This window comes from Doryrhamphus excisus, linkage group LG4 (assembly GCF_037039965.1).
Source record: "Doryrhamphus excisus strain RoL-2023G ecotype Guam linkage group LG4, RoL_Dexc_Guam_v1.1, whole genome shotgun sequence".
In the NCBI taxonomy this organism is placed as follows: domain Eukaryota; kingdom Metazoa; phylum Chordata; class Actinopteri; order Syngnathiformes; family Syngnathidae; genus Doryrhamphus; species Doryrhamphus excisus.
The window spans coordinates 15,391,184-15,411,664 of NC_136360.1; the positions used below are offsets into that span (position 1 = coordinate 15,391,184).

General features: G+C 47.0%; 2 protein-coding genes across 2 annotated transcripts; both read right to left on the reverse strand.

Annotated features, from left to right (window-relative positions):
• Positions 1–1,329: 1,329 nt before the first annotated feature.
• On the reverse strand, positions 1,330–9,032 carry LOC131129458 (alkaline phosphatase-like). The gene is made up of 11 exons (XM_058073062.2): positions 8,957–9,032; positions 8,670–8,786; positions 6,528–6,643; positions 5,969–6,143; positions 5,729–5,901; positions 3,981–4,106; positions 3,830–3,899; positions 3,515–3,653; positions 3,208–3,398; positions 3,027–3,143; positions 1,330–1,598 (listed from the first exon to the last, which is right to left on the reverse strand). Exons 1-11 carry the CDS (start codon positions 9,030–9,032, stop codon positions 1,330–1,332), a joined length of 1,569 nt encoding a protein of 522 aa, XP_057929045.2.
• Positions 9,033–10,036: 1,004 nt separating this feature from the next.
• alpi.1 (alkaline phosphatase, intestinal, tandem duplicate 1) lies at positions 10,037–19,608 on the reverse strand. The gene is made up of 11 exons (XM_058073197.2): positions 19,484–19,608; positions 19,044–19,169; positions 17,457–17,572; positions 15,239–15,413; positions 14,739–14,911; positions 13,752–13,886; positions 13,599–13,674; positions 12,873–13,007; positions 12,184–12,375; positions 12,002–12,118; positions 10,037–10,815 (listed from the first exon to the last, which is right to left on the reverse strand). Exons 1-11 carry the CDS (start codon positions 19,575–19,577, stop codon positions 10,553–10,555), a joined length of 1,602 nt encoding a protein of 533 aa, XP_057929180.2. The 5' UTR covers positions 19,578–19,608; the 3' UTR covers positions 10,037–10,552.
• Positions 19,609–20,481: the final 873 nt, after the last annotated feature.

Genomic DNA, 20,481 nt, shown 5'->3' on the forward strand with positions numbered 1-20,481 from the left:
CAATCAGACGGGATCAGAATGCCTTTTATTGTAATTTTACATGCAGTAGAATGAAACTGCAGCAGCTCCATTTTCAGAGACAGAGTCCAAAATATAGAAATGAAAATAATTGGCAATAAATTATAAACTCTGCTGTTGTATTTTTTCTTTTATTCATGGTAAATACTGATTAATTGAAAGTTATGGACACTATAATACCAGCCTTCATTGAAATATGGACCCCATTTCTGCATTATTTACACTTATCAATAATTCACGAAACCATCTATGTAACATGAGGAAGAGAGAATAATTATTCATTTTTGTTGTAATTTGTTTTATTTTGGTCTATTTTTATTATTATTACTATTATTTTTGTTTCTTCTTGCATCCTTTTTTGCAAGCTTATCATATCTGTCTTTTATTTTTTCTCCCAAAGTATTTGGATTTATTTGTTTTTACTTCTTGCATCCTTTTGCAGATTTATTATGTCTCTCTCTTCTTTTACTTTTTCTCCCAAAGTATTGTTTCTCTCTATAATATTTCTAATATTTATATTTAAATCATATTTAATATTTTGAATATAATGTGCATTCCTCCCTAACCGTCCTATGTCTACGTATTGTTCATCACATTTTTAAATTGGCCACATTAATTAAGATTAATTAAAATTAAGGTATAATAACTAAAGAAGAAAAAGCTGAATATTAACATGGGCTGCTCTGCATTGCAGGCCCATAACGAAAGGCCTACAGTATGAACATACAGTATGTAGCATGTATTATTAATATTGTGCTATATCAGGCCTATAGTATATATATCATATATGGTCATGTTTAGCTTCCATAATTGTAATGGCTAAAGTCCAAAATATCTTTCTGTAATACGAAGAAAGTCAAGTGAAAGAGAGCACAGACATTTACTATCCACTTCCTGTGACTATTCACTCACTATCCATTCACTATCAATCAATATCTGAGAAACAACTGCCATAATCTCTTCAAAATAAAAAAGGCGTGTTGCCACATTGATATCAGATTTTAATTTCAGTACACTTAACACAAGGTCATCGTCATCCATCCATTTGATGGTGAGCTGGAGCCTACCCTAGCTGACTGTGGGCGAGAGGCAGGGTGGCCACCAGTCAGTCACAGGTCTCACACACACATACAGGTTTTCACACTACGGACAATTTGGAGTCTCCAGTTAGCCCAACATTCATCTTTTGGGACGTGGAAGCCAGTCAGAGGTCATCTTAATAAATACACATCACCAGGAATGGTAGGGGTTCGACCACCAGAGCCCCAGATGGACATACAACAGTAATGATGACAGGACATGTCGGGCGTCTCACGCAAGGGAGACCATGGAAAGTATGCCCAGAAGGAGAAGCAGCAAGCTGGGGTAGATGGACCCAGCATGGTTGGGAGAGGTGAGTTGGCAGTTCTCGTAAGGATCCAGACAAGCTGCATACGCCATCACATGGGCGATGTAGCTCTGCTCCTGAACCCCGTGGAAGAGGTGGGACATGGGACCTTTGGCAAAGATGGCCACATCTTCAATGCCGTGGGTCTCTGAATCAAGAGGCACTGTCGCCTGTTGACGGTACTCATCGCCCGCTGGAGGATAAGCAAAAGACCATTGCAGATCAATATTTTTTCAATGTGTCTCAATTCTTTATGTCTTATAATCACAGTCGTCTTATATTTGGATCAATATGTTATTTGAGAAATGGACATTTCTCTATGCCTTTTTGACCCTCGTCCATATGCAGATCTAGGTTTTATCCTTAAAATTGAGTGTTTGTGGTAGAGGAGCCTGCACCTGATACCCCAACCTACACTCATCCCTCCTTGATCGCGGTTACTTGGTTCCACAACTGAACGTGATAATAATACATGCAATCAATATTTGCATATTTAGACCGTAGAACACCTGTTTCCCACCTTTTACATACAGGTTTAATATCACGACACACTGGTATTACACAGGATAGTAGATATAGTCAGAGAATATAAGTAGGGCCACAACAGTACCCTGTTGTTATTGTTCTGATTTTCATGATGATGGTATGGTGAATTTTATTGCTATTATTGTTTTGTTTCTTTTTTCTGATTATGGAGTCGCCACATAGGATCTACCTGTTGTGAGATAATGTAACCTAATAACCTAATAACATAATAACTTAATAACCTAATAGTAAGAGTAGACAGAGTTGAGTTTTAGCTGGAGTAGGGCCACAACAGTACCCCCCTGTTGCTACTGTTATGATTGTCATGATAATAGTATGGTGATTATTATTGGTATTATTGTGCCTGATGTGAGATAATGTTTTACTAGTGACACCTAATGGCAAAAGTAGACTACAACCAACATTTGATGAATTTTAATCATCTTCAACTGGATTTGTATTTAAGTTCATTAAGTCATTTTATGCTTGAATCATGCTTCATTTAGGCCAAAAATACATAAAAATGGTTCAAAGTGTCTCTTTCTGACTAACAGGTCAATAATATACTTATGTATTATATATATAGATATGTATAGTATTGGTGCAGCATATGTAGACTACAAACCCTGTGGTTATAAATATGCATATTTAGCCAAAGTTGATGTATTAAATTCAGCATAAAATGGAATAATGAACAAAAATACAAATATAAGGCATTTCTCCAGGAGGTGCCATTCATGTTGCTGTATCAGCAGGAATACTACGTAGTTGACAGTTGCTGTGTAGCATGTGGACTAAAGAGGGCAATGACACTTACTTACTGTTAGGGAATAAATCTGTAGAAGAAGAGAACGAGGAAGCATTGCATGTTCATGCCGTGTTTTGAGCAGCTGCCTTGAGGCGATAGTTGCCTGTATCTACTGTATTTCTAATAAAAAGTTGACCTAGCACCCATCAGGGTCTGGTCTGAGTCTGGGCTGGAGGAGGCATGAGTGTAAAGCGGTTGTGTTCATACCTTGTGAACATCCAGCATGCAACATCTCAGACCACCAGATGGAGCCAGCATATTGCTTTGTGGATCTGAAGTCCTACTCACATGAAATGGTCTCATTGACATCTGGACGAGTTCCATTGACAAACTGGTATCCTGGACCATTTGCATACGCAGCCGTGGTAAAGCGCTTGTTGTCGTCAGCAATCGTACGGGAAACCCCTGTAGACGACGTGATACGGTTACGCCAGCCTGAGTTCCCTCGGGCCAACTCTCATCATCTGACCTAAAACGGGGTTTCCTCTGGCTGAATGGCCCCCAAAGGAAAAGACGTGGGAGTGGTCCGCAGTGACGATAGACAGGGTGTCAAGCTCATTTGTGAGTTCAGCTGCTCGCCCGATGGCTCGGTCAAATTCCACAGTCTCGGTGAGTGACCTTTTGGCCCTCCCGCCATGGTGACCGTGGTCGATTCTCCCCCTTGGAAGACAAAGACTGCCAGGGTCACACGTGGGTTCCTGTTAGGTCCCGTGCCCCCCATCCATACTATCATAGTCATAGTATGGCTTTGGAGGATCTTAGAGGAACAATGAGACTTATCTTCCACAAAGAGGAAATATCCTTTAGGGTTTCTGCTGAGAATCCGAATGGCTTTCTCCGTCATCTCAGTGAGGGATGGGTCGGTTAAGCGGTTCCGCTCCATCTCGTAGCGACAGTCCTTGGGTTCAAAAAGACCTGACGGGAGAGAGAATAGGTTTAGTTTGTTAGTTAGTGCATGGGATGTCTACTAAAAAGTACTCCTAACAACTCCTGTACATGTACGTATTTCTCCAGGCATACAATGTGCTCATTGTGGTTTCCCAGGTGTATATTAGTTTGTAGTATTCTTTGTCATACTTTCGTGTACTCACCCATCAGAAAGTCTGTCTTTGTAGGATCGACGGCGTCGAATTGTTTTTTGTTCCAAACATATTTCACGTTCTGGTAGCCATGAAAAGAACACAAATACACTTACTACACATTAGTACATCAGTGTACTACCTGGTAGTAGTTAGTAGTTACATTTTTATTCTTCATCCACTCCACAATAAGGTTCTGTCCATCATCTCGATCTCCTCTCACGGAGGGATATTCTGGGTCTTGCACGTCTCTGGGAAACATATACTCTCGACCACCGCCAAGTATGACCTGGAGAAGAATAATAACGTTTGTATTATTATTTGCTATTAGGGTGGAACCTTGGTTAGAGTCCTTCATTTCTTCCACAAGGGATCCATTTTTCACATCAGGAATAATGTAAACACAAACTGTTTATATAGTCGGACATTAGTAGTTTTGGATGCAGTAACCAATTCCAAATGCATGTCAATGATGAATACCTGAACGTGTGAGGTTACTTGACCTCCGGTGAAGACGTGATTTCTGATGGGACTCTTGGCCAAGACATGACATGACAGCCAGACAACAGACGTACACCACCACAAGTTTCTTCTTGAATTTAGTCGTGTTTTTCACCTCAATAACCCAAATGGGGCCAGAGAACGTTCCAAGTTCCTTTCCATCAAGAAGGATTGAGTTGCAAACAGGAAGATGGCCGTGTTGTGTCTGGCTGTCACACCGTGTCTTTGGTTACACTTGCATTATGTAAAGCTATAAAAACATGTTTGGAGTCAACCTCTGATGACATCATAGACGGGCTACGTCCGCTTCTACTGGCCATTTTGGAACTTAACAAGACAGCTACTTTGTCCAGCGCATGGCCACAAGAAGCTAAGGATGTTTGGTGATAAAGACACAGTCAAGGGGACCTAATATGCTTTTCTATTTTTCTGACCTATAAATGTTAATAAATATATATAAATGTAAAAGTTTCCGATCATGAGGTTGTGCGTTTGGAAGTGTACCCTGAAAAATGTTTGGGATGGCTCTGAATGCTCGATTTCACAGAGTTTAACGTGACAAAACAGTGTGCTGTGTGCCTTATATGGGCATGCCCGGGTACGAACTGTTAGCTGTACATGATGAGTGGGACCAATCACAGCCAAGTGGGCGTGGGTGTGGTTTATGGGTTTGTGGGGTTATTCCACGAGTGGAATAAATGAAATCCAAAAAAATTCAGCTGGAATGGGTGCAGATTCTGGAAGATATAGAAAGCTTTCCATGCAGGTTATGGTTAAGAACACATAGTGTATGAATAACACAACAAGATGCATGACGTATTGGTCACATGGATTTTTTGCTAATGCTAACCAAGATGTCATTGTATTTATTCATTTTCTGCTGATGATCGTTACATCCCAGGGTTCCAGGCAAAGGGGTCTCAAACTCATATTCTGTGTTTTATTGACCCCTCTTTGACATCAAAGTTTAGTGTTGGGCGGCCCAGGCGTCCAGCCTGCTAAATTGGGCAAGCACTAGCTGACACTGAACTCAGTGGGCTGGTCCACAGTGAAATGAACAGGGGGGGGGTCACTAGCCACAACGCTAACTACAATCAAAAGTGATGGCCCAACATGTAACATCCTGTTTGTCCTATGTAGTCCAACAATGTGGAGCATTGAACAACAACCACGTTAACTGGAAACATCCAGCTTTCACCAGACAATGCCACAAGGCATGCTGGGAAGCCGGATAAGGGCGCTGCCAGCAAGGAGTCGGCAAGAAAAACCTGTGTTGTGAAGAACCACTGAGAAGATTGGGGAGTTGTACTTTTTTTTTTACGTGATAGGACCCAGCCTCCCCCAGACTCGGACTCCAGCTGCCATGGTGACACCCCAGCTCTTCAAAATCCACTTTGCTTTAAAGCTTACGTTTATCTCCGTGTTGTGAACAAGTTGATACGAGATGTCCCGACAGCCATTTTGGACGGCCTCAGTGCTGAGATCGGAGTCGGCGTACCATCCTCGATTAGCGGTGTGGGCATAGGCTGCACCTGGGGAGGCATGCTGCACTCGGGTGGTCGTGACAATTCCCACAGACTTCCCTGGAACAAGAAGTAGCCTCGTAGAAACAGTCTGCTAGTTTGATTGTTTACCTGAACCAACGCTTACCTGCCTGCTTGGCCCGATGCAACACGGATGTCACTTCGTTCCCACGGACAGCGCTGCAGTTATATCTGGGGGTGGCGGCGGTGACCCCCAAGGTGCCATAGTTGGCCTTCACACCACAAAGGTACGCCGTGGCTGTACCGGCACTGTCTGGCATCTGTTGGTCTACGTTATACGTCTGCAATCCCAAAGAACATCATGGCTACATAATGGAGGGAAGAAGGCTTTGCCCCATCCGTCATTTAAGCTAATTAGCGCTTGGGCCACCTGCAGGATCAAGTGCAACCAAGCCTTGGTGATAACTTGCAATGAGTCTGTGTTGTCTTTTCTGGCATGAAGCCCCTTTTGAAGGCCATGCCACAACATCTCCATGGGAGTTAGCTCAGGACTTTGACTATCCTTATTCGTCCAGTGGTGCAGTGGATTGTTTGGCATGGATTGTGTCACAAGACCTTGGGACTATCATCACATCTTTGGACATGAATGGTGCTGGATTTTGTGATAATTGAGCCATTTTTCTTGATATTTCTCACTCGCTCTTTGTGAATATGAGCAGGCTGACCTTGGACAAGGCACAGTGAGGGAACGTATCCATCACCAGGCTGGTCTCTTCTCCTGAATGTCCTGCAAGTTGGCCTTTGAGGATGCGAGCAGCAGTTAGCGTTGTCATCCCCATACCTGGAGGCAGGTGGCGAAAAACTGAACGTTAGATCACATCAGCAACCACGCCGTACCCGGTGACACTCACGGAGTATGGGAGTTCAACTGACGTAAGCTGAGAGTAAGGTGCTATCACCTGGCGTACAGTAAGGTGCTATCACCTGGTATTCATTAAGGTGCTATCACCTGGCGTACAGTAAGGTGCTATCACCTGGTATTCATTAAGGTGCTATCACCTGGCGTACAGTAAGGTGCTATCACCTGGTATTCATTAAGATGCTATCACCTGGCGTACAGTAAGGTGCTATCACTTGGCATTCGTTAAGGTGCTATCACCTGGCGTACATCAAGTGAAGGTGCTATCACCTGGCGTTCATTAAGGTGCTATCACCTGGCTTACAGTAAGGTGCTATCACCTGGTATTCATTAAGGTGCTATCACCTGGCGTACATGAAGGTGGTATCACCTGGCGTACAGTAAGGTGCTATCACCTGGCGTACATGAAGGTGCTATCACCTGGTATACAGTAAAGTGCTATCACCTGGCATTCATTAAGGTGCTATCACCTGGCGTACATGAAGGTGGTATCACCTGGCGTACAGTAAGGTGCTATCACCTGGTATTCATTAAGGTGCTATCACCTGGCGTACAGTAAGGTGCTATCACCTGGTATTCATTAAGGTGCTATCACCTGGCGTACAGTAAGGTGCTATCACCTGGTATTCATTAAGATGCTATCACCTGGCGTACAGTAAGGTGCTATCACTTGGCATTCGTTAAGGTGCTATCACCTGGCGTACATCAAGTGAAGGTGCTATCACCTGGCGTTCATTAAGGTGCTATCACCTGGCTTACAGTAAGGTGCTATCACCTGGTATTCATTAAGGTGCTATCACCTGGCGTACATGAAGGTGGTATCACCTGGCGTACAGTAAGGTGCTATCACCTGGCGTACATGAAGGTGCTATCACCTGGTATACAGTAAAGTGCTATCACCTGGCATTCATTAAGGTGCTATCACCTGGCGTACATGAAGGTGGTATCACCTGGCGTACAGTAAGGTGCTATCACCTGACGTACATGAAGGTGCTATCACCTGGCTTACAGTAAGGTGCTATCACCTGGCGTACATGAAGGTACTATCACCTGGTGTACAGTAAGGTGCTATCAACTGGCATTCATTAAGGTGCTATCACCTGGTGTACATGAAGGTGCTATCACCTGGCGTACATGAAATGAAGGTGCTATTACCTGGCGTACATGAAGGTGCTATCACCTGGCATTCATAAGAGGTCAGCTTTATGCTTTAAAACAATTATATATTTTTCATGAAGTTGTGTTATTGTTTGTTCAGGCTTGGTCGTGTTGCCATGCAACCCCAGGATGCAGAGAGCAGTACCAAGTGCAGGTAAAAAATTTTTTTAACAAATTATTGCGGCTAAGCAGCAACAGGAAACGGAAACTAAGCAAACAAACGGCATAGAAAGACTAACGAAGGCAACGCTCCAACCAGTATTAAGTATTAAATAGACAACTGAAAATTAGAGGCAGGTGAAAAAAGAGAGTAAAGGCAGGAACAACCTGAAAGGAACAACAAAGGAAGTGACTACAAAATAAAAGCATGGGACTTGGAACGAAGGCAAAGGAAAGGAATCAAACCGGCAAGCAGGCTAACTCCCGCATGGTGACAGCTAGTCTCATGAAACTACGACTTTCTCATCAAACTACAACCTACAATTCTATTTTTAGAAACCACAGGCCAATAAAAACATCTGGACTTTGGACTCCCCTGCTGCGGAGGCTTCTGGAGAGCCGGTGAAGGACCTGGGTGATTCCCACTTCCTGTGCATCCTGAGTTTATTTCATCATCATCATGAAGAAGAAGCAAACGTCATCTCCCTCAGCCGTGAGAACACCCGTTTACTTCCCGCTCTTTTGATCTCTTCCTCTGAGAAGCGGTTTGCCACGGTGATGAACATTTGGCTTTCATGCTCCAGTGGCATCTAATTAGCGAGCTCCTTGAAGGAAGCTTCCTGGGACTCACCGTCCCCCAGGAAGAGGATGATGTTCTTGGCTCGGTGGAGATTAGGCTGGATGTTGAGGGCAGTGTGAAGTGCTTGCTTGCCTTTGTTGTTCCAGTAGCTGGCGTGGAGCTCTTCCTCTGCAGGAGAAAGAAGCAGAGCATCATCTGATGCAGCTCAGACAACTCATTGGAGAAGTTGGAGTGAAAGCATTAGAGCAAAGCTGATGAATGATGGATGATCTGATCTACTGGCTGACTTGAAGAATTCCACACATCATCTCCAATTAAAGAAAGGAACAAATCTTTACCTGAAACAGACAAAGTCCGTCTGATTGCAATGAAAATCAGTAATCCAAAGAAAAGCAGCGTGTGTTTCCCGGCCATGGTATCGACGCTCGGCGTACTTACAGATATTGCACACGGGACTGAGTCGCACGGCCTTTTTATGGCCGCAACCGAGGGACAAAGGGCATGTATGCAACATACACACGTGGAACTGTCTGGAGTTGGTTCGGGGTCATGGGCTGAACTCCAGAATGCGGACGCCTTAGTACTGAAACTCATCAAGTACGTGAAGAGGCGTGGGGGGGGGGGGTGTCCTCGGTGGGCGACGCTCAGGCAGGAGGGAAGGTGAGTCCCGCTGCACCAAAAGCAGGAGGTCTACCAGAGCGGCAAAAACACTCAGGAACAACTGGACTTGAGCTTTGAAGACTGATGCGGTTTCTCAAAGAGCGTTGATGCAATCTGGTGGGCTCTGGTCCTCCGGGAAGGCCTTTACGGGTTTCCATCAGAGATGATGGGGCATTGGGCATAGTCCACGTCAGGGCTCTGACAGGATTGTCCAACAGGGTGCTGCCACAAGGGAATGGAATCGAGCCAGGGGTGGAGGGATCTGGAGGGCTTCTGACGGGAACCCAGGAGATCGTTGGTGTACTTGGTGTTGGAGATTCACCAGGTTGTCAAAGGCGACTCGTTAAATGATGTCTTCATGTCCATGTGAGCCCCGCCCCCCCAACATGGGTCATAGAATGATAAAGGAACTAACACCCCCCCACCCCAGACTGTTGACCATGTGATGTTTTCCACAGTCACTAGTATTCATGATGACATAGAATAAAACATTAGCATTAGCATGTGAGTGTCCCTTTGTTTGGACAATATACCCATGGCAACAGAAATAGCTCATAGAAGTTGAACTGTTAGCTTACATCAATGCTATATCCATCGATGTAAGCATCATTGGCGTCAGAACTGAAGTGATGGAAGTTGCTGGATGTTGTGAAGAAGCTAATCTGTTGGACAGAACTTCTTGTATTTGTGTGTATACAGCAAGATCCCTAAAAGTATGAAAAACCATGAAGACACCAAGAATATTCTTAATCCTTATATTACAAAACAGTGTTTGAAAATGCATCTTGCATAGGAAATACATTCGTGGGAGTGAAAGAGAGTAGTGACAGGAAGCTGGCCAACCAAACAGGAAGGTGTCACGGCAACCAGGTCCAGATACGACGTGAATAAAGCCATCAAAGATACATTCTCTTCAAAGGGCTCCTGGCGGCCTTCAACTTATTCTGGGTGTGTGAGCCTCAGATCCATGTGTAAATAATAATAATAATAATTATTATTATTATTATACTAGTAGCAAACTACTTTGTGCATGTTTGTAGTTTAGTTAGAAATAAAAGATGAATGGAAGTGACAGGAAATAATGTTTGTTGTTCCTGTTCCTGTGTATTTGCACAAGGCGGCTGCCTGCATTTCAAAACGAGATGTCAGGATGTTTGCTGCCATTGGTCGGTCTGACTCCACACGCCTGACGTGCGTGTTGGCGGGTGCGAGTCCGTGCGGCGTAGCGGTGGGGATTGCATAACATGGCTACGGCGCATGTGGGTGCTCGGGTGTCATCTGAACATCCACATGAGGCCCATTAGTCCAAAGAGGAGCTTGGAGGACGTGTGTATGCGCCCGGCGGATGCTTGGGGGGGGCAGTCTGTGTAGGGTTCCAAGCAGGCTGCGTAAGCCATGACGTGCGCCACGTAGTTTTGCTCCTTCACCCCGTGAAAGAGATGAGCCATGGGGCCTTTGGCGTAAATGGCGACATCTTCGCCGCCGTGTGTCTCGGCGTCAAGCGGGACGGCGGCCTGCTGCATGTACTCTTCATCATCTGCACATAAGAAGGGAAGACCTCAGAAAGCCCAAAGAGCATGCAGAAACACATAAATCCTCCTGTAGCCTTGAGTCACCTCCTCGCTTGGATTCCTTCTACCGTAATTAAAAAACTTGGGTCATTATTTCCAGCATTCCAGCTCCGGTCCGTATCTACAGGTTATTAAACACGGGGCCTTTGGGCCACCAATTCATACATTCTTCCTCCGTCACACTTACAGCAGAGAAATGTGTCTCAGTGGAGTCTAAACAACACAGGAGAACTCTGATCTACGTAAACACATGAAGGGCTCTCACTTTACACTAACGCACACAAACATACAGTACTTACTGAAACACTCACGCATTTAGAGTAGTTACAGAGGAACTCATGAGGAACTGATGACTAAGGAGCATACATTTAGAGTAGTTACTGAGGAACTGATGACTAAGGAGCATACATTTAGAGTAGTTACTGAGGAACTGATGACTAAGGAGCATACATTTAGAGTAGTTACTGAGGAACTGATGACCTAGGCCCATACATCTAGAGTAGTTACTAAGGAACTGATGACCAAGGCCCATACATTTAGAGTAGTTACTAAGGAACTGATGACCAAGGCCCATACATTTAGAGTAGTTACTGAGGAACTGATGACTAAAGAGCATACATTGAGTAGTTACTGAGGAACTCACAAGGAACTGATGACTAAGGAGCATACATTTAGAGTAGTTACTGAGGAACTGTTGACCAAGGCCCATACATTTAGAGTAGTTACTGAGGAACTGATGACCAAGGCCCATACATTTAGAGTAGTTACTGAGGAACTGATGACTACAGAGCATACATTTAGAGTAGTTACTGAGGAACTGTTGACCAAGGCCCATACATTTAGAGTAGTTACTGAGGAACTGATGACCAAGGCCCATACATTTAGAGTAGTTACTGAGGAACTGATGACCAAGGCCCATACATTTAGAGTGGTAACTGAGGAACTGGTGACCAAGGCCCATACATTTAGAGTAGTTACTGAGGAACTGATGCCCCATTCAGTATACAGTCATGCCATGCCCGATGCTGATGGTGCAGAACAAGGTATGGAAGAAACGGGTCAGGCGTGTGAAGATGGCTAAGGGAGAACACGACGAGGCAGAACAGGCCAGTGAAGGTTACATTTCAACATGGCGTCACATGATTAGCTTACAGTAATCCACCATGGTGATGTTCCCCCTGGTGCCGTTCACATGCACGTAGCCAGGGCCGTTGGCGTAGAGGATGCTGGTGAAAGGCATTTGGTCATCTGCTTTTTTGGGGGCGAGACCTGCCGAGAGAAATGGTGGCCAATGAGAGGACACGCACGGTCACACGGCGTATGGACGCTCCTACCGAAGATGGGATTTCCTCGAGGGGTGTTGCCTCCAAAGGTGAAGACGTGAGAGTGGTCGGCCGTGACGACAGTCAACGTATCCGATTCTTGGGTGAGCTGCGAGGCGCGCTCGATGGCGCGGTCCAACATGACGGCCTCTGTCAGGGCGAGTTTGGCGATGCCGTCATGGTGGCCGTGATCGATCCTCCCTCGTAATCACAAACAAGAGGTGATGTTCGATTAGCCCGTGCTTTGTTAGCAACTAGCTTGATCATCGTCAGCCATGCTGTGGATTTCAAAATAAAAGCCAATAAAGCTGATCCTGGTTCCTACAAAGCTGGATAACAATAAAGTATAAGGTGCTCATACAATTTTACTTCTATAGAGGGACTAGGTCCTGGTCTAAGGCCTGAAGCTGAATTTTATATTCCAAAAATATAAAATATATTCCAAAATGACGACTTTTCCATAGTTGAATGCACTTGAATACTTTTGGTAGCAGCTGTAGCATTACACCAGCAGCCGAGTATGTGAATTTCATCCTCATATTCTACTGTATGCTGTCAATTGCCATGGCAACGCTGATTTGACTCGGGCTGACTCGGCGCTCTATGCCCCATGGCAACCACGGATGCCACGGATGCCACGGATGGCAGGGCCCTGCTTCTACACGGGACATCAGTCCCAAATGTTATGTTCATGTACTCATCTTCCACAAACAGGAAGTATCCATTTGGATTCTTGCTGAGGATTTGAATGGCTTTCTCGGTCATCTCCACAATGGACGGGTCTCTGGTAACATTTCGAAAAACCTCAAATCTCATATCCTTTGGCTCAAACAGACCTGAAACCACAAGAACAGGAATTTCACCACAAGAATCAGATTAGGATTAGGAAAGAAGGGCTAAATGCTAGCAGGTGATGGTAGCCTGGTTGGAGCTCACAAGTAGAGATGGTGCATGGTACTTCACTTCCTGTGTAGAAAGTATTTGGTGGAAATAGTTCAGCTGAAAATCACCACGGACGACCTGCAGTGATGAGTTCTGATTTACAAGAATCGGTGATCGAACTCAGCGCTAAACATGTGCCTGTCAACCTTGGCGAGACGTTACAGACACCCAACAAAGATTATGTAAATGATTGACTTCTCAGCGTCCAAATGGTGTCAAGAAGAACAACACGCTGATCTCTACGGCGCCAGAAACGTGCCCTTGACTTTATCAACACTGTCAGGAGAATTTATGATGACTTCACGTTGCTATAAAGTTGACCTCTCCTTTCTCAGCCCTTGGAAATGTTTGACAACACAGATAAGACGGAATTGTTTCTCAGCAGCGTGATGACCAGCGTGTGAGTCCTGCCAATCAATGACTGTACATATTCCAGTATTGGCTTATGTTTGCCTGCATGCATGTTCAACTGCCGAGTTACCCACCCATGAGTCGGTCGGTAGTTTCAACGTTTATCTCGTCAAAGTCCTTCCTGTGCCAAACGTAGCGGGAATTCTTGTTCTGAAAGACACATCAGGTGACAAAGTGTGACAGATATCTCCGGGAGTCATCAAAAGTGCTTCTTTCAGCGAGCCTACCGGTTTAGCCTTTAACCAGACGTCTATGAGGTTCCTCCGGTCTTTGCGGTCGCCCCGGCGAGAGTTGGAGGTTGGGTACTCAGGGTCCGAAGTGCCCTTTGGGGTCATGTACATCCTCCCTCCTCCCAGGATCACCTTCAATGGACATGAGGAGTCATGATACACTGTACCTGAAACGGTTCCCAAAAGAAATTGGGATTTTTTGGGATGTTGGTGGCCTGCTGGTTTTCTCTTGGCAAACCATAAAGCAACAAGGTGCTCCGGTCTATTACGCAACCTCTGTGTGAAATACGCTCATGCCGGTTGGGTGACATCTTTGGCCAGGCAGGATTAGACTTGCCTCGACTGGAAAAAAGAAAGCTCATATTTCTCCTGCACTCAAAAGAATATGTTTCATATTTGGCGCTTTACGATCAAACAAACCATGACCAAGAAAATGGCTTGTGATTTGAAGAAAGGAGTCGGCAGGCTGCCACTGCCGGAGCTCCCTGGATGACGTTAGGCAGACGAGGCATCAGCTGAGCCAATTGGATGCCTGGAGGGGGGAAATTGGGTAACCAGCTGTTGTGGGATGGCTCTGGATCAGCTGATACGGCAGACTTGTCAGTCAAGCTCCATTGTATAGAAATTACAGTATTTGTTCAACTCATGCAAGTCAGAAGATTTTTGTATGAAATGTTTTTCATCAAAATGTTACCAGTCAAGTCTGTTCCCTAAATAACCTAAATGTTCCCTAAATAACCTAACTGTTCCCTAAATAACCTAAATGTTCCCTAAATAACCCATCGCTGGGCCAACAACATTGTGATTGCCCTCAATTTGATACAAAAGAAACGTTGTGGCATTCCATCCGGTCAGGATGACAGGAAGTTTGGTCAACAATAAGTTCCACCCATTCGTCATTGACATTGAATTGAAACGGAATCTAACAATTCAAGGCAAGGAGCTGTCACATGAAAAATGGCACCAAAAGTCAGAGTCACGTACGTCGATGTCAACGTTGGTGACGAGCTGGGTAGCGATGTCCACGCACCCCTGATGGCGGGCGCTGCTGGGAAGATCAGCGTCGCTGTACCAGCTGCGGCTAACCGAGTGGGCGTAGGCAGCAGCTGGTGAGGCGTGCTGGACCCGAGTGGTGGTCACAATGCCGACCGATTTACCTGGATAGTGAAGAGATGTTGGACTTTTTTTGTTTCGAAATAAGGACGATTACATTAGAAATTGAAGGTAGGATCCTCGGTGGCTACGCAATAAATCCACATTTCTCTTCTAAATGAATATTGTCATTTATAATCGCCTTCAAACAATGACTGCTTTGGAAAGATAAACATGGTAGCCACATTGAAATGATCATGTCCTCTGGACATTGAACTGTAGTCCGGCACGGTGCTAATCAGATGATAGCTGTATTCATTTTTTGATCCAGATAAGAACATATCACATGAACTGCTTCAACTTTCCATTCCACAGCACATGCATTTATTCACCTTTGGCCTTTGCACGTCGCAAGACGGAATAGACCTCATTCCCAAACGTGGTGTTACATTCGTAGGCCACAGCGCTGGCGCTCAGGCCGATGGTTTTGGCGTTGGCTTTGATGCCGCAGTGGTAGGCTGTAGCCGTGCTAGCGCTGTCTGCTACCTGCTTGTCTACACTGTAGGTCTGCAGAGACAAAGACACGCTATTCCAGGCAATGCAAGGGTCAACAAAGACAGCACATGTTGGCTGCAGAGGACATGCAGGTCGCAGGAAGATGCTAAGAACGGGAAAACACGTGATCTGCTGTGGACAAGCCAAAAGTAGAGGAACAAGATAATTGACATGACAAGCATATAATCTTCCTGCAAAAGATCAACCATGCCAGAATATTCTTATATCATCCATCTTGAGTAGTTTCTCTCTATGATTATCATAATGAAAGACACATGACGTTTGATGCAACTCTGCTTTCTCTTATTTGACCACAATGTCAGCTTTTCAAATTTAATTGTTGACTTGGCCTCCATTCCTCTTCAGCCAGACCTTGGAGGGCCAAGTCTTCAGGCCAGATGATACATGGGAAACATAGTAGTCACTTAGTGGACAACCTTGGAGGCTGTGCCCACACAACAGTTGGCAGTGGCAGATGAGGCTAGTGGCAGGTGAGGCGAGTGGCAGGTGAGGCTAGTGGCAGGCGAGGCTAATGGCAGGTGAGTTTAGTGGTAGGTGATGTTAGTGGTGGGTGAGGCTCGTGGCAAGTGAGGCTAGTGGCAGCTGAGGCTCGTGGCAGGTGAGGCTAGTGGCCGGTGAGACGGGTGCGGGTGAGGCTAGTGAGGGGTGAGGCTAGTGGCAGGTGAGGTTAGTGGTGGGTGAGGTTAGTGGGGGGTGAGGCTAGTGGCAGGTGAGGCTAGTGGCAGGTGAGGCTAGTGGCAGGTGAGGTTAGTGGTAGGTGAGGTCAGTGGCAGGTGAGGCTAGTGGCAGGTGAGGCTAGTGGCAGGTGAGGCTAGTGGCAGGTGAGGCTAGTGGCAGGTGAGGCTAATGGCAGGTGAGGCTAATGGCAGGTGAGTCTAGTGGTAGGTGATGTTAGTGGTGGGGGAGGCTCGTGGCAAGTGAGGCTAGTGGCAGCTGAGGCGAGTGGCAGGTGAGGCTAGTGGCGGGTGAGGCGGGTGCGGGTGAGGCTAGTGGGGGGTGAGGCTAGTGGCAGGTGAGGTTAGTGGTGGGTGAGGTTAGTGGGGGGTGAGGCTAGTGGCAGGTGAGGCTAGTGGCAGGTGAGGCTAGTGGCAGGTGAGGTTAGTGGTAGGTGAGGTCAGTGGCAGGTGAGGCTAGTGGCAGGTGAGGCTAGTGGCAGGTGAGGATAGTGGCAGGTGAGGCTAGTGGTAGGTGATGTTAGTGGTGGGTGAGGCTCATGGCAAGTGAGGCTAGTGGCAGGTGAGGCTAGTGGCAGGTGAGGTTAGTGGTAGGTGAGGTCAGTGGCAGGTGAGGCTAGTGGCGGGTGAGGCGGGTGCGGGTGAGGCTAGTGGGGGGTGAGGCTAGTGGCAGGTGAGGTTAGTGGTGGGTGAGGCTAGTGGGGGTGAGGCTAGTGGCAGGTGAGGCTAGTGGCAGGTGAGGCTAGTGGCAGGTGAGGTTAGTGGCAAGTGAGGCTAGTGGCAGGTGAGGCTAGTGGCAGGTGAGGCTAGTGGCAGGTGAGGCTAATAGCAGGTGCGGCTAGTTGGTAGGTGAGGCTAGTGGCAGGTGAGGCTAGTGGCAGGTGAGGTTAGTGGTAGGTGAGGTCAGTGGCAAGTGAGGCTAGTGGCAGGTGAGGCTAGTGGCAGGTGAGGCTAATAGCAGGTGCGGCTAGTTGGTAGGTGAGGCTAGTGGTGGGTGAGGCCAGTGGTAGGTGAGGCAAGTGGCAGGTGAGGCTACTGGTACGTGAGGCTAATCGTAGGTGAGGTTAATGGCAGGTGAGGCTAATGGCAGGTGAAGCTAATGGCAGGTGCGGCAAGTGGCAGGTGAGGTTAGTAGTAGGTGAGGTTAGTGGTAGGTGAGGCTACCGGCAGGTGAGGCTCATGGCAGGTGAGGCTAGTGGCAGGTGAGGCTAGTGGCAGGTGAGGCTAGTGGCAGGTGAGGTTAGTGGTAGGTGAGGCCAGCGGGTGAGGCCAGTGAAAAGCTGCTAGCAAGGAGTTCTTGCTTTGTATTCCTAGATGCTGTTGCTTAAGTTGCCTCACATATAATAGAGTGATGGAATACCTTGGAAAGTGCCACATATGGAAAGGTGTCCATCGCCAGAACTGTCTCCTCCCCCGAGTTGCCCTCCATCTGACCTTCCAGAATTCGAGCAGCCGACACAGTGGACACGCCCATACCTGCTTGACAGAGATTGACAGTTTGCTGAGTTGCTTCTGGAGCGGTGCTTCCGCGTCACTCTTCTATTACTGTTCAACAGCACGTGTTGAAGGCCATCACCAGTACGTGTGCCCTGTGACTGACTGGCCACCAGTGCAGGGCGTCCCCTGCATCGGGATGGACTGCGGTCACCCGTGACTCATGAGGACAGGCAGAACGGAAAATGGATGCTTGGAGGTGGAAGGTAGGAGAACTTCCACCATGGTTTTCAGTTCATTTTCTTCTCTTAGATGTTCTGAACCTCGCTGACAGATGAACGTTTCCCAAGGTCTCTTCAGTTTATGAAATCCAAACCCAACATTTTGTTTGAAGAACTCTGCCTGTTGCTGTCAAATTGAGGTAAAAAGTAAACAAATTCAATGCTATGACCGACAAATGGACGTGCACACGGATGGATGTGCTTTTTAATGAAAACCAGACGGAGCCGCACTTGGCAAGCGTTGGAACGATATCTCATCTCTCAGAGCGTACTGTACGCCGCTACCGCTAACCCACAACACTTCATAGCTCACCGCCATTGGAAGTCGGCTTGGATAGACTCCGGCATACCCCCACCGAAAGCGGATGGATGGACATGGTAGCTCATTGGCATCTGACTCATTTGAGGAGAACTTCAACGTTCTAAGTGAAGCCGGACCAGCATAGCCACCCACGACCCCCCAGAAGAGGCTGGATCTGGTATGAAACATCTCCACTTCCAAGCCGTGACTACACCATCATTCCAACTCTGGCGGCAGGCTCAATGCTAACGTCTGCAGTCGCATGGCTGAAAGAGGCCAGTGGAATGTTACAAATATACAAATATACAAACATACGACCGTTTGGACTTTCTCGATTCAGGACCACCGTCACAGCTCGCCCTTCCTTCCCCTCCCAACCCCGGTTCATAAGAGTCACTGTCACAGATTCGGTGACCAAACATCCTGTTTTCCCAGGACTTGCCGTTTTCACTTCCTGTCCTTAGAAAGTGATGAAACTTTCTCTGAACAGCACTCGACCGGCACATACGTGTGTAATAGTACATGTACATAGTGGTACGTGTATGTCATAGTACAGGTATGTACTCATCCAGCCATCCATTTCCATCCATTTCAGGGTCGCAGGGTGCTGGTCTATTTATTGAGGATTGCTCCATTTCAGTTAAGTTAAGGGAAGTCCAGTATTTGTCCACCCAGGAAACCTCGGTGGCACTTCCGATTTGGATGGCAGTTACGACTTCACATGACCTTTTTCCATCCACGCCACCCATGCAGAGCCAGAGTTCCAGGAAGGAATCCTGGTAATCGGCATCGTGGATCCAAGTGTCAGACCCAGGCTGAGCACGGCGCTCTTATTCCATCACATCCACTCAGTCCTCTCCGCTAGCCACACCTCCAGCTGTGTGCAGTTTGCTTGTGTGGATTCCATGAAAGAAGAAGAAAATGACTATACCATCTCCGAGGAACAGGATGATGTTCTTGGCCTGGTGCTCTCGAGGGCGGAGTCTCAATGCAGCATCCAATGTTGCCTTGGCCTGCACGTCCCAGTAGGATGCTTCTCTTTCATGCTCGTATTGGACTGCAAAGAGGAAGCAAGTGTGATGAGTGCACGTGCACGTGCACGTGCATGACACAGTACATCCACCTGGAACTCCCAAGCAACATGAACAATCAAACTGTAACGTTTTGTCCATAAAGACGCAATAAGCGTCCAGAAAAAGAGGCTCCGCTTCTTCTATCTGTAGGACTGCTGACCCCCCAGCTGAGCCCCCACTCCACCCACACACCTGAGTTTGCGCACCCTGCTGTGAGTCATCACACACACTGGCGAGTGGAGTTCACCTGCATCCACACACACACTGAGCGCTACAAATAGTCTTGTTGACTCCTCACCTTGGCTCCGCACGGCAGTCCAGTCTGCGGCCAGCAGCAGGCTTCCGAGCAGGACAAGCGGGAAGCTGGGGGCCCAGGGTCGTGGCGTCTGCATCCCTGGTGTGATGTGACCTGGAGACCGGAGAGGCTGGGAAGAGGCTGGCACGCTACTTTTCAGAAGAAAGGTAGAAGCGCGGGGAGAGCGAGACCTGCCTTTTTAAAGCCACGCTGGGTGTAGTCAGGAAAGGAAGGCCCTCGCTGCTCATAGGCTTGGAGGGAATATGAGCGAGGGAGGAACCAGAGAGAGAGAGAGAGAGAGAGGGAGCCGGAGACCACACAGGAGCGTTGTAGCATCTCAGCCCTCTTTTTATTGTTTTAAATGGCTGCTTTCATGTTCTCCTCCCTTCCACCCCCACTCAAGTAGGAACGATGGAAGGTTGAAAGGGCCACTGATGTGGGGAGTGTCTAATAGCAGCGTGCAGAAGGAGGCAAAACGGTCCTACCAAAGACAAACCATATTGCTCTTTCCATTTGCAGAAATGAGTCCAGCTGTTCTTGATGTGCTCCTTTCTATGAGGGAACGCCGCCACTTCCATCTCCACCTTCCGTGCGCCACTTTGCATTTAAAAGACACCAATTTTCCCTCCCACCCAAATCACCTCGGCTCTTTTTTCCTCCGTGTTTAGCATTTTTCTGTGGTGAGTTAGCAGACAGCGCCTGCAGGATGGAAAGGCTTTTTTCAAGTGCTAACATGTGAGATGAGGAGACGTGGACCTCCTTACACTCCTTCACTGCTCGCTCAGTGTGCCGTAGCGCTACCTTTGGGCCAGAAGAGGCCGACTGCCCTTAGCTTGGGAATTGCACCCTTGGCAAGGCGGGTTCCTCTGAGGAGGCAAACCGTGCTAGCAAGGGAGAATTAGCTGTTGGCTGTTTTTCCTGTGGAACATCAAGGCCAAGGTGTGTGCGTACAGGTAGTTATTAGCGCAGCTGCCAAGGCTTGTAGCTAGCTCAACGAAGGG

Bases quoted from the DNA above. Each gene is read 5' to 3' on its own strand.
- LOC131129458 (XM_058073062.2), bottom strand. From the start codon at position 9,032: ATGGCCGGGAAACACACGCTGCTTTTCTTTGGATTACTGATTTTCATT. The intron at 8,787-8,956 runs GTAAAGATTTGT...TTTCTCCTGCAG, and splicing joins ACGGACTTTGTCTGTTTCAG to AGGAAGAGCTCCACGCCAGC. The intron at 3,654-3,829 runs GTGAGTACACGA...CTCTCCCGTCAG, and splicing joins AAAGACAGACTTTCTGATGG to GTCTTTTTGAACCCAAGGAC.
- alpi.1 (XM_058073197.2), bottom strand. From the start codon at position 19,577: ATGCAGACGCCACGACCCTGGGCCCCCAGCTTCCCGCTTGTCCTGCTC. The intron at 19,170-19,483 runs GTGAGGAGTCAA...TCCTCTTTGCAG, and splicing joins GACTGCCGTGCGGAGCCAAG to TCCAATACGAGCATGAAAGA. The intron at 13,887-14,738 runs GTACGTGACTCT...TGTCCATTGAAG, and splicing joins TCACCAACGTTGACATCGAC to GTGATCCTGGGAGGAGGGAG.